The 13250-nt window shown below is 40.3% G+C and overlaps 1 protein-coding gene across 1 annotated transcript in view; it reads right to left on the bottom strand.

Moving 5' to 3' along the window:
• kcnq1.2 (potassium voltage-gated channel, KQT-like subfamily, member 1.2) overlaps positions 1-10831 on the bottom strand; it is a gene marked incomplete at its 5' end in the record, with an annotated part of 161813 nt that extends 150982 nt beyond the window's left edge. The window contains one exon of the mRNA XM_080505410.1: positions 10332-10831. Within this exon, the coding sequence (XP_080361536.1) occupies positions 10332-10831 (500 nt within the window). The remainder of the gene's footprint in view (positions 1-10331) is intronic.
• Positions 10832-13250: the final 2419 nt, after the last annotated feature.

Genomic DNA, 13250 nt, shown 5'->3' with positions numbered 1-13250 from the left:
ACAAGATGTTTAATTTTCAGATTTACATCTCTATAACTTTTTTTTAAACTACGGAATACCTCCTCTCACCATTTATTGAAAATATGGTTTATTTTGTTACTTGTGTGTGCAACGCAATAAATCGCAATGTGTTTGCAAATGAGGTAAAATAAGAGCAAATCCAAACATTACAGCTGAAAAAAAATAAATACATTTTTAAACTAGTTGATAGTTATCATGAGTTTAGTCTGCTAAAGAACATTTAACTATGTGTAATGGTTTCCTCCAGGAAGTCCACATTCCCAAAGCCCAAAAACATGCATTTGGAGTTGGATCATCTTCATACAAAACCTAATTTGCAAGTACATTTAAAACTATAAAATATGGTTCTTAAATGTAAACTACATAGAACAGCAGTATTAAATGACCCCTGTGGTGACGTCACCATTCAACTGTGTGGACTTTGGTGGATTAGTGATTTAACAAGTCTCTCTCTCTCTCTCTCTCTCTCTCTCTCTCTCTCTCTCTCTCTCTCTCTCTCTCTCTCTCTCTCTGCAGCAGTTTAAGCTGGAGTCACTCGCCACTTGGTTCACACCACTGGCCAGCTCTCCACGTGTATTGGCGAGCCTTGGCCACCCATGAACATGTCGCTGGTTCACCACTTTTCCTGACCTGGAACCCTTTTGAAAGATGCCGACCACCGGTCTGCAGTGGTCAGTATCTTTCACAGGACAAAATGTTCCCTGGCTGCCTAATAAAGCTCAACCACGGATGTCAAAGATGCAGTATTGAAGAGATAATCAGTGGTTTTAATGTTATCAATAGTTTTGCAAGTTGTTGGATTGTCATTTGTGAATTTTAAAGGCAACCCTAACTTTCACCTGATATATTCTCTTAACTTTCTCGTGATCTCCATGCAATAGCAACGATAAAGAAAGTATTGACTTTTGTAACTCTAAATTCAATTAAAAAAAAAAAAAAAAAGGTCTCATGACAGGCTTTGCTCGGTCTTTCCTGAGCCCACCGGATTAAGAGCATAACCAGTTGTGTGCATTTTCCCCCGTGCCAGAAATAATCCTTGAAAACACATCTTTTAAGTGCTTTTCCATGACATAGTGTTGATGTTTGCATGCACCATCACCACCGTCAAGCTCACTATTAAAAACACACTGCAGGGGGTGCGCGCTACAAGCTGGATTACATGCCATGTGTGGGAGGGGTTATGTAAGTATCTGTTATTAGTATTGATGTACCATATAAAATGATTCGGAACTATACATACAGACTCAGTGAAACGCAGCAGGTACACTGCTCAGCTCCCTGTTCAATGCGATTATCACACCAACCACAGAATCAGACGCAATTGTGAGGCCCACTTGCATATATTTCTATTCTAGTCATTTTAAAACGATTGGTTATTCAAAAACACAATGTCTGTTGCTGGTACATTTCGTAGCAGAATAAGTATAACACCAAGTAACGGGCAATGAACAGGCGATTCTTTAAAGGAAGATTCCCTGCATAGACAATGGTTCATTGTCCAGATGGGACAGTGACTTTTGCTCAATGGGGATTAATGCGCACACACACACACACACACACACACACACACACACACACACACACACACACACACACACACACACACACACACACACACACACACACACACACACACACACACACACACACACACACACACACATACGATTAAACATATGCAAGCACATCTCATCCTCTCCGTTACTCCTTTCTAATATCTCTCCACATAAAATGTGGTGGCGTCATTCAAACATAAAACTTAAATCATACTTCTTAAACTTCATTTTTAACCATAAATACAGTTGACCGGGTGGACGAGACCAGTAGACTGAGACCAGTGGAATTCAGTTCAAGTTTATGTTTTGATCTGTACTGATACCAAAACATCTTGTATTGGCTGGATTGTGCCAACCAGTTTCATTTTTGTAACGTTGGAGTGACATCTGGCAGAGCCAACGGTATTTCCTAGCATGATGGGCATATATGGGATTTACAGATTTGAAATGTGGATAACAACTGAAAACCTGGCCTTGAGCCAACCCTTCCCTGCAGACTGGATGTTTCCAATAAAGGTGTCCTCAGGACACATGTGAAGTTAAATAGGAACAGCACAGTTCACACAGATGTTCATTCTATCTAACCAGCTTTACCCACAAGATTGCCCAAGCACGATATTAGCGAGTATATGTTTTAGGGATATAACGAGCAGCGTGGGTAACAAACTGGTTATTCCTTACAAGGGGGCAGTGGTTAATGCTCTGGCCTCATATTACAAACATTATGGAGTTTGCATATTCCAGTTCAAGGGATTTGCCAGGGTACGCTGGTTTCCTCTCGTAGTCCAAAAATATGCCCGTGGGGTGAATTGGTGACTCTAAATTGCACCAAGGCTTGAATGTGAGCTGTGAAAAGTCCATTTGAGGTGGTTTATTCCTTCAGAGAAGCAAGCATACATATAACACTTTCTGCAGCCTCTGTGTCACTGTGATAAAAAAAACATATGCCCTCGCAGCCTTCCGTCCCATCAACCTTGACCCACTTGTGTAAATCCACCTCTCAGAAGTGAACAATAAAGAAGGTAAATAATGACGTAAATTCTAAAAAAAAAAAAAAAACAGTTAACAAGGAAAATAATTATCACAAATGCAAAGTAAAGCACATTAACATTAGCAAAAAAATATACGTCTATATACATATACGTCATGTTTCAGTCCTCCTTTCTTGATAGTCGTTAGATGTATGTTTATCAAGCGATTTGACAAAACATCAATGAGCCCTTGAATCTTGGTGTGTCGCCAGGATTTTTACTGTCTTGTTGCATTTTTCTTACTCATGTTTGGTCACGAGTAAGATGCTCACGGGGAGCAAACAACAACGCATATCTCATTGGAGTACAGATGCCTTTTTGCTTAAACTTGGGAGCATCCAAAGCGGTTACAGCCCACCCTGGGAAGGTTCGCTTTCACACGACACTCACAACTCACAAGATGGTTTTAGTCTTCGAAAACTGTCTTGTCCACATGGAAGCAGCCGGGGAAGAGTATGGTGAATGAATACAACGTTTGCAGCAATACGCAGGCTGGAGAAAATAGCCAGTCAGAGTGGTTTAACATTCTCTGATGTCATATCCAAAGGTCCTCAGCACTGACACGGGGGGGGGGGCACACTTCGGACAGGACTGGGTCAGTCCAAACCATTAGTCAACCTTATTTAGTCAGGCCAAAACCCCTGGGATCTGATTAAAACAAAACAGCTGGGGCTTTAGCGGGCATTATTGACTCCAGATCCGTCCGGCGTCACTAAAATAAGTACAGCATAGAGCCACATCAAACCCTCTGCTCAACAAACAGCGATACCGAGGCGATATAAGCTTAGGAAACCTAAATACAGAAGGCAGAACAATGGTTTGAAAAGTGACACACGCTCCGCAACCTGCAAAGGCATTCATGTATATGTGGCAAATATTTCTTTTTAAATCAAGGGTTCAGTCTACATACGTACCACCAATAAATAGACACAAAACATACAACCTCGCAAGTAAAAGCTCAATTAAATCTTTAGTCTGTTCATTGCTGGATTTCCTTAAATTGATTGTATGTGACAACATAGTTCACAGTGTATGTAGACATAACTTGACTATTTCACTCGGTTATGTCTACATACACTGTGAATCAGTGCCTCGTGCCAAGAAATAAAATACCTAGGGTTAAAGTCAACCGACAAGTAGTACAGACATGATTCAACAATAAATATCATCAATCCAAACTACTGTAAGAAATTGAATAACCATCACCAACAGTCACACATCACACTTTTATATTTTAGACCAACAACTATTTGTACCAACCATGCCAGAGCTAAGCACTGGATGAGCATCCACTATAGTAACCAATATCTTGACTGTCATAATTAACTCCATGAACTAAGGAACAAAACACAACACAACCATACACACATACAGTACAAACCTAATATAATCGCCAATAATATCTAAAACACGACAAACAGAAACTCCCATGATGCATTGCAGCGATCAGCTCTGTGATCACTACAATATATATACATGGGGGAGCTTCAGACAAACCTGTTCTTACTAATAATTGGTGTTTGGTGTTTTTCAACCACGCTCTGTACCTCAGCACACACACATGCATTCAACACTGTCCTCTAAAGCAAATACTAATCCGGAATTTTGTGTGCCGACCAACTCTTTGAAACCTGAAAGGCCTATTTTTGTGACTCATCAAAGCGTGTTACCAGCACCATCAAACGATGGAGACACGTCCACATCACCAAACACGTGTTGAAAACAAACAGACTTCACAAGGCCATTAATATGCTCATCCAAACTACTTATGTTGCAGTTTTACGAATGCAAAGTACCATTTTGCTTTCATAACTCTACAAGCCCAATATTATTGAAAAATAAACACAGAATATGCAAAATGGTAAATGACTGCATATTGTGTGTGCTGCCTTTAACAATGGTGCTTTTTATTGACAGGTGGATTTTTCTACAATGCACTAATAAAGGAAACTATCACAAGTATTTGAAACCAATTTTACTTGCCTTCACAAACATAATCTCTTTTGTCTCAGCTACAGTCATATTCTAACACCAACTATAATGCAAACCAAAAACCCAACATTTTAACTATTTCATTACACATCCTCTACAAACATAATTTCTGTACCAAACCTGTCAAGTTTGTCTTATAATTTCTTTAGGAATAAATGCAAGGTTTTTGTTTACAGGTAAAATAAGTATTTTGCAATGAAGTACAGTTTCATTCAGAATTGCTGATGCCACATTTCTGTTTGCACGTGTGACCTTTGCCATTTCAGGTGCTGTGTTAATACCAGTTACTAAGAAAAACAGCACTTCATTCCAATTGTTTGTTGCTATTTGTTTTTTTTACTGGATACCAGAAGTAAGCACAATTTCACTTGTAAATTTCACTGTCAACTGGGATGTTTTGATAGCATGTGCAAAGTGTTGTAGAGTATTGGTGAGCACTGTGTGGGTCAGTCTGACTGATTCATTCAGGCTGTTTGAGTAAATCAACCAGTTCTAGTCTGGTATTTTTCGGCTCCACATGCTGCACCGTGCATGCTCCTATGTGTCAGACCTTTTTCATGTCTTATTTAACTTGAACGATATTGACATGGACACAAATAAAACCTCCACTCTGAAATAGCTTTTGGAGTCACCAAAAAGAACGAACATGTTTTTTTTTTTTAAACCAACTGGCCAATTGGCCTGACGGTCACTGCCGAAGAGCCCGGTCACAGATGGAGCTGCACTCCACAGCCCTCTTTACTGACACCCCCTCCCCATCCCCAGGCCATCCATGGAGGAGCTTAGTGTGGATTACACCACATCAGCCATGGCTACAAACATGGATATTCCACCATGGCTTAGATATCATGCTGTCCACCAAATAGTAGACAGTAAATACGCATAAAAAAATGTCAGCACAGCTTGAAACACAAGATGAATGAAAATTTTACACACAAAAAAGCTGCGATCGCACATTGGCATGAGTTTCATTTATATGCAGTAACCTTTACAAGTTTGCATCCGGGGTATGTACAACATAATAATACTTATTATGTTTGAGATTATTCAGTCAGTTCATTTAAAGACAAAGCAAAGGGGAATGACTCAAACCCAAATGCCCCCCTTCCCTGGATAGAAGGTTTACAAAGGGTTGGTGTGGCAGGATGGAATTAGTGGTCCATCAGTTTATTTTTTGTTTTTGGCTTCACGATCAGATATGGTGGGTCAAGCAGTTTAAGAATAAAAGTCCAACCATTTTACATCACATAAAGTTAATTATTTATGTTTTTACCTATCTCGAACCATTTATTCTTTTTTTTTTTTACTGCTGGTGTTCTCGGTAGAAAGCAGAGAAAGAACTTCATTGTACAGGGGAAACATTTTTAATAATCTTGAATTGAGTCGAATCGAATTACAACAGTTATTGGTCACCTATGTGATATATATATATATATATATATATATATACACACACACACACACACACACACACACACACACACACACACACACACACACACACACACACACACACACACACACACACACACACACATATATATATATATAAAGACTTGAATAAAATAAGTCACCTTTATCATTTCAACTGAAGTCTTAATACCCATATGTTGACATTTTTCGCAGGGTACACTGCTGTGGATGATCCATCAGGACAACAATACAAGCAGTATACTAAAAAGGCAGGAGCTATCGCCTACCGATGGATTTTATGGACAAAAAGTTTCAACCTGCTATCGAAGTCATAAAATACTTCATGGTACATACATAATTGTGTTAGTGAAAAATGGGCGGGACCCATAGTTTACTTCATTCAGACTATAATCTCTTGTAAGCAGATATCCAACGGGAGGTTTCCTCTCCGCCTGCTCCACATAGATGATGAAGGGGGGGAAAGCCTGAACGCTGAGGATTCACTGCAGCCATTTCAATAATCTGTCCCTCATATAAAAACACACAGCAGGAAGTAGTATTCCAGACAACATCTGGCTCCATTTTCACAGAGATAAACCAGAGATGCTATGTGATGAGCAGGTGATTTTCCACCACAGCAAACTGGTATCTTCACAATGACCTTCACTCTTAGCTGAATGAAGACATTTTGTTGGGGGAGGGGGGTTGGATCTTTCACTTTACTCATTTTTTTTTAATCCCAACCACTATTCCATATTTTCCCCTGCATTGCACCATGATGTGAGAAACTGAGAAGGGAGACTTTGGTCCATGACTGGACCAAGATGGTTGTAATCTGAGAAGGACATTTGAGAATCTTGAGCACATACGTGTTTATTCCCTTCGGTTATGTAAAAGTCTCAGAGGGAGAGGCCTAAACATGAAGAGGATCATTGCCTCAGGTTGACTGTTGTGCGGGAAAGTCTGCATGCCATTGCATAAGACTCTTTTCCAGCACATGTCCACGTATGCTGTCCCAAGTCCAAGGGATTTCTGCCCCCTCTGACTCACTCTGCCATCATTAGCATGTGTGTTAATCTTTATTCAAAATGTTTTTTTATTTAGAATGATTCAATGAATGTATCTTTTTTTCCAGTTTCCTTACACAGTCATTTTATTCACTAACTATATAGATTTTTTTTTTTATAAAATTCTCTTCTTTTGCTACTTATTGACATGAAACATACCTCAGAAATGTCTGATTTCCAATTGATGTCTTACTTTCTTTCTTGACCTCCCATTGTAATTCCAGTTTTACTAGATAATCGTACCATGCATATAGTTGAATTTATTATTTTTGATGCATTTTTCTTACTTCTTCTGTTATAGTTATTGAAGGGAAGTGGCAGTCTGTCCAGGGTATACCAAGTCTACCATTCACTGCTTAGATTTGCTCAAGAACCCCTGAGAATCTCAAAAATGTGAATTTTCAAACAGTTATTTCTGCACTTATAACAAACAAAATATATATTTTTAAATGGTACATGCGATTTTTAATAAGTGTGGCTCCTGGTTAACCAAAAGTTAGATAAAAGATCTGACATTATGTAATATTGTCATATTATGAGATAGTGTGCTTCTGCTTTTCATGACTTATCAGCTAAAATGACAATCAAACATCGATGACCAGGAATATTTTAGTGTGTGAGTAATAAATCAGGAAAGGTTTTTTTTAAGATGCACTTGCATAAGAAACTTGGACAAACAATTATTTGAATCTGCAACACTTTTAAAAGTAACGAGTTTGACTTCAACACTGCATGAATTTATGAATTTTGATACATGAAGCTCTTTGTCTGATGCAAAGCATGTGGGAAATAATGCCCGCTCTTGCTACAGCATGTTGAAGGTGATGACAAGTCAAGTAACCACTTTTGTGTGTGCCTGTGTGTATTATATACTGTATGTGTGTGTGCCAAGTTAATGTGGAGCAGGTTTATTGGGGCCGACCTATTAGGGCTATCACTTGAGCTGCATGCGGTTCTTTATTTTACCCTTCGCCGCTGCCAACCTCTAAAGAGGCCGGGATAATAGGTAGCCACCAGCGATAGCTATCGACAAGTAAGAGTTACTTAAAGGGGTGTCAGCAGGGGATCAGTCAGGAGGGTTTAATATTAAATGAAGGACAGGCTCGGGTTCGCTCTCCTCTATTAAGAGAGAGCATTAGAGACTCAATTACTGCTGGAAAGAATTATCAGTTATGCATAGCACAGAAAACACAAGGGACATCTTTGTAGTGTTTCCATTCCTCATTAACAGACAAAGGTAAAAATTTTATTAGATCAAACAATTCTACCTCTTCAATGCAATTTTATACAAACTTACCTGCTAATTGTCACAAGTTGGTTTCTTCTATTTTTGGTTTAGTTTGCTCATTATGCAAGGATGATGAGGCTATATGAAAGTAACTGAGCACTGCAGGACACTTCAGATTGCTGCACAGCAGGCCAACAGCAGCTGGAAGAACCGCTGCGTGATTATCCAGAAGGGGAAATGTGGGGCTCGGTAAAGTTCATCTTCAACAGGTGACAAATTAAAGCTGATAGTGCAGCGGAGAAATCTGGTAGACGCTGCAATGCTGTGTGCAGATTTTTTGCTGGCACAATGCAGCTTAAAAAAAAAGAAGCTGTAAATCATTGCGAAGGTGTTCTGTACGTATATTCGTGTGTGTCCAACTGGAGCGAGTCTCCTCTGGGAGGCTGATGCCTGTAAACATGGGACGTGAGGAACCAATGACTCCCTGTGTTAATGTTCAACCACAGCAGACAGTGCTATAAGTTCATGTAACTCAGTTGCAAGAAGACCCAAGAGGTATTTTCCTGTATATATAGTGATTAATAAATATTACTTTTCACAGCAACTAAATTGAGCGTAAATTGACTGACTTTCATTTGCTCTTCCAGGCCTGTTCCTAAAACATAAAACACGTTTCACCAACAATGAAGGACTTCACTGAGATATCTGAGACACCACCAGCTTCATCAGAAATCGTTTGCAAGAAAATGAAGCGGTATCTCCTGTGGGAAAAGCAAAGCAGCAGAATGTAAACTTCCTCGGACCTCTGTTTGCATTAAAATATATTCATATTTACTTTTGTGTGGGGTGTTAGAGGGTATTCACTCCTTCAGTCCAAACCCAGCATATTGGTCTTGGGCTAAATTTATTTCCCAGTACAACCAATGATGTAAACAGAGTTCAGGAGAGGCCCTTCGATTGAACTTCTATTATTATCAGTCATATCTAATCTGGTCTAAATCCATGAGCTCAGGGCTTACCCTGACTAAACTGTGGGATACTTCAGAGATCACCGAGGATCCGTACCTCATGTCACTGACCTCTCCTCTACAATGAATTTCATAACAAACAAAAGGCATTTACTTTTTGGAAACGTATCAATTATTTTTGCTGCAGTGCACTTGTTTCACTCTAAAATTGATTGAAAATGGTTAAATATTCTTTTCTTGAACGTATCTAACACCTGTTCACTAATGTGGTTTGGCAGCTTCGTTATGTCACATGGTTTCACATTTTGTCAGCTACTTATTTTCAATAAATCCTTCTTTCCACTATATGTAACTGAGTGCAAACTGACCATGTGCTGAAAATTTGATTCTTTCCACCTGCAAGAAAACACAGCCTATCCTATAGGCTCCATGTTTCATGCATGAGCTGTCTGATTTGTTGACAGTGCAGCGGGGCAGAGATGGCTCCACTAATCATGGCCAGATGTGTGGTTGGCCAGATCATACTGACCTGCTTCTGTTAGGCTTTCTCATAACAACCGCAGACAGTCCACAGGCCACAGACACCTCTCCTTCTGTTACTGGGAGCCAGAACCTAATACTGGAAGGACCAGCACTAGATGTAATTAACCAGAGAGCGACTCGGGGCTAAGATAGGGCGTCGCTCACGCAACCTGTTGGCAGAAGTCAAACACTCCTGACAGTTTTGCGACATACGCTGAAGAGTTTACAACCTGATCAACAAAGTTTGTTCATCCCTACAAGTGTTTAAACTGGGGGAAAAAACTATTTTGGAAATTCATAGTTCTCATTAACTTAATTGGTAAATACTTTGTTTTACACTGTTTTTCAGGATGGTTGAGTTTCTTCTGTTCATTTACTTGAATCGGTCATCTGTGCCTGGAAAGGTGTCGAGATGTCTGGTTATCCATAATCACCTGTCTGCACTCACCTGTGGCTGCTCAGCCTGTAACTTTCATTAGATTTTAAATTTGTGTTTCAGCAAAATCAGAAAAGAAAACAAGACGGCTACTCACACAAAGAAATGGTAGAGGAAGCATTTCAATCCAGCAGGTCTTTCTAGGAAGTTGTAAACATCCCCCTGCATGCTAGTCTTGATGTAAGGGCTCTGGAATTCCTTTTGATGGTGATGCAGCCAGCTCGAACGAGGGAGAGGCTGCGGTGCAGAGGTGATCGAGGGCTGGCTCTGTATGATCTGCAGCGCCGGGTCCTTTGTATCCGCTGGTGGATAGCAGGGAATGCCTGATCCATTATTCACTGCTGCGGGGTCCAGTTCCAGTGAAACAGGAGAGTAGTGGCCTCTGTGAAGCACGGTAGGCTGCAGGGCAGCACCACTGGTGGCAGTGGCAGCGGAGCCCCCGAGGCCCGTGTCCACATCCGGGTCCAGGCCGAGGCTGAGGCTCGTGCTGGCATATCCGTTGGGGCTGCATCTGATGAAGGAGCTCCTCATCCTGCTGCCATAGTCTCGCTGAACATGGCACGTCGTGTGGAAGGAGTGCGTCCGCCGTTCCCCCATGCTGCCCTGCAAGACGGTCCAGAGGCAAGCGGCCCGGTGAAAACCCTGGAAAGTCTTTGGTCAAAGACACACCAAGTGCAGCAGGACAGGCGCGCTATCTCCGCATGGCTAGCGATCTGCTGCAGAGACGAGGTCTCTCTGCCGTGAGGTGTGTGTGTCCATACCTGCACAGGAAGGGCTGACATGAGTCATGGTGATAGTGTGACAGAAATCAAGCCTTGCCCTGGTTACTTTAGCATCTGTCATGGAAAATACAACACTGGAAGGAATGCCAACATGATCTGCTTTAAACTTTAAATCTGTTGTTATTTTTTTTTTCCATCTTACCATCATTATTGTGTAATATCACACGGCCACTGCATATTCTCATCTGGTGCTGAAACAGGTAGTAGTCAGCCAGAGCAGGAAAATATTGTTATGCTAAAAGTGACATCAGATTAGAGTCTGGTAAATACAAATCATGCTTCTTTTCAGCATGTTAAGTTTGAACTGGAGCCATACGTACACACTGATGCCTATTAAATATCCTTGCTGTGTAACAACAGTGAGCTTACTTACTGTTCAAAAGTATGACTTTAAATTGACATAAGTCAGAAATCGCACAGACAGGGAGATTTGTGAATGATTGTTGTGTAATCGGTTGTTATGTCAACTGTGAAAATAATACGCCATAACTGCCACGTAATATTCCCCGGAACAGAATAATAAATGCGCTACTTGTAATTGAGACAGGTCAGCACACAAGTTCATTCCCACCTCATCTCTCTGAGGATTTTCTACAGTAAAGGAGAGAGAGAGGAGAGGGAAAAACAATGCATCATGTTGATTTGTTCTTGATGGATATCAAAACCTTTTCCACTCCTCCATCTGGAGAGGCAAAACAAACCATGCACTCTGGTTTCACATAGAGGAAACATTTCAGCAGGCGCTTTTCTGATGCCACTGAGACACAATGTCTAAATGACATAAGATATCAAGGTCATATCATAATAAAGTATGATAAATACAACATAAAGCTCTTCATAAAATAACACTGTATACCAGAACATTAGGTTACCACAGGTGCAATGTCAGCTTCCCTATTGCTCATGCAAAAAATGTCACATCCCAGAAGAACAATCAAAATGTCCTCAAGACAGAAATTACACAAATCAATGTATTGGTAAGTTGCAGCCACGTAAATAGATGTTTCTCTTTCACCTAAACAGCTCCAACAGTGTTAACGAAGTCAAGCACATACTGTAGATCGTGTTTACCAACTAATAAAAGCTTTGCAGGAGAGATTTTGATGTCTAATTGATTTGTACGTGTGTTGATTTAAGAAATGTCAAAGAGAAAACATTGATGGTAGGGTCTATTTGTTGATTTCAGATACACAATAGAGGTTAGCTTTATTAATTTCATGAATTATATCTAACAATTATTTAAAAGAAAAGAGAAAAACATTAAAAAAGTAGTGTGGAAATTGTGCGGAATGGCTTGTCGATTATGAAACAAACTTTGCCAATAAACATGTTTGCAAACCCATGCCTGCAAAAGGTATATAATCTGATTGACTTTAAAAATGTCATCGGTTTTAGGTCGTTTCAATATCTATGTGAGTTTGCCAAATGTTAATATGAACAGGATGGTGAATAGCCAGGCTTCTATCCTTGGATTCACTTTGAGGATAGTCCTGTGTGTAATTTTGTTTTAATAAAATACAAATTAAAGGCAACACTTTGTGATAACTTGCAATGCAAAATAGCTCTGTTTTGCACTACATAAGCCGCTGAATGGTTTACTAACTGTGAATGTTGAATACAACAATGCACCTGAGGGGATATATCCAACATGAGATTAATTCTGACCGTGGGAAAATAAAGAAGTCGTGTGCACGGGCTTAAAAAAAAAAAAAAAAAAAAAAAAAGGTTAACTTACCCAACAAAGCAAGTAGAAGAAATTAAAACCACATCCAATATAAACAAGAAACAAGAAAGTCACTCAGTGGCTACTTATAGGTTCAGGTGCCCCCACCTGAAACATTCTCTGGATCCGCCCCTGGTCTGCCTGACAGTTTAACAAAGATATTTTCCATCTGCCTCGCCAAAGTCATTCCTCCTCGTCTTTAATCAAAAAAAGCATCGGTCTTTTCTGAGAGGAAGCGAAAGCAGGGAGTGTGACGGACGTCCGAATGATGCCTGAAGGGATCGGAAAAAGTCTCCTGGAGAGAGAAGTCGGGGAGGTCAATTGTTTTTGTCCTCAGCTGTGGACGAACCGATGACAAGCGTCACATGCGCTGCCGCTGTCTGCCCTTAGATTCAGTTTCTACCTTTTGAAGCGCACAGACATGGAGACGCACAATGAGCGGTCAGACGCACACAAGCTGCTGTGGGACTCTGTTACATGGCATTGTGTGGTCTTTCCGTTAAACTCAACC

Source organism: Blennius ocellaris, assembly GCF_963422515.1.
Source record: "Blennius ocellaris genome assembly, chromosome: 11".
NCBI lineage: Eukaryota > Metazoa > Chordata > Actinopteri > Blenniiformes > Blenniidae > Blennius > Blennius ocellaris.
The sequence above is the reverse complement of the archived record's forward strand: the minus strand, read 5'-3'. Positions and strand labels throughout refer to the sequence as shown.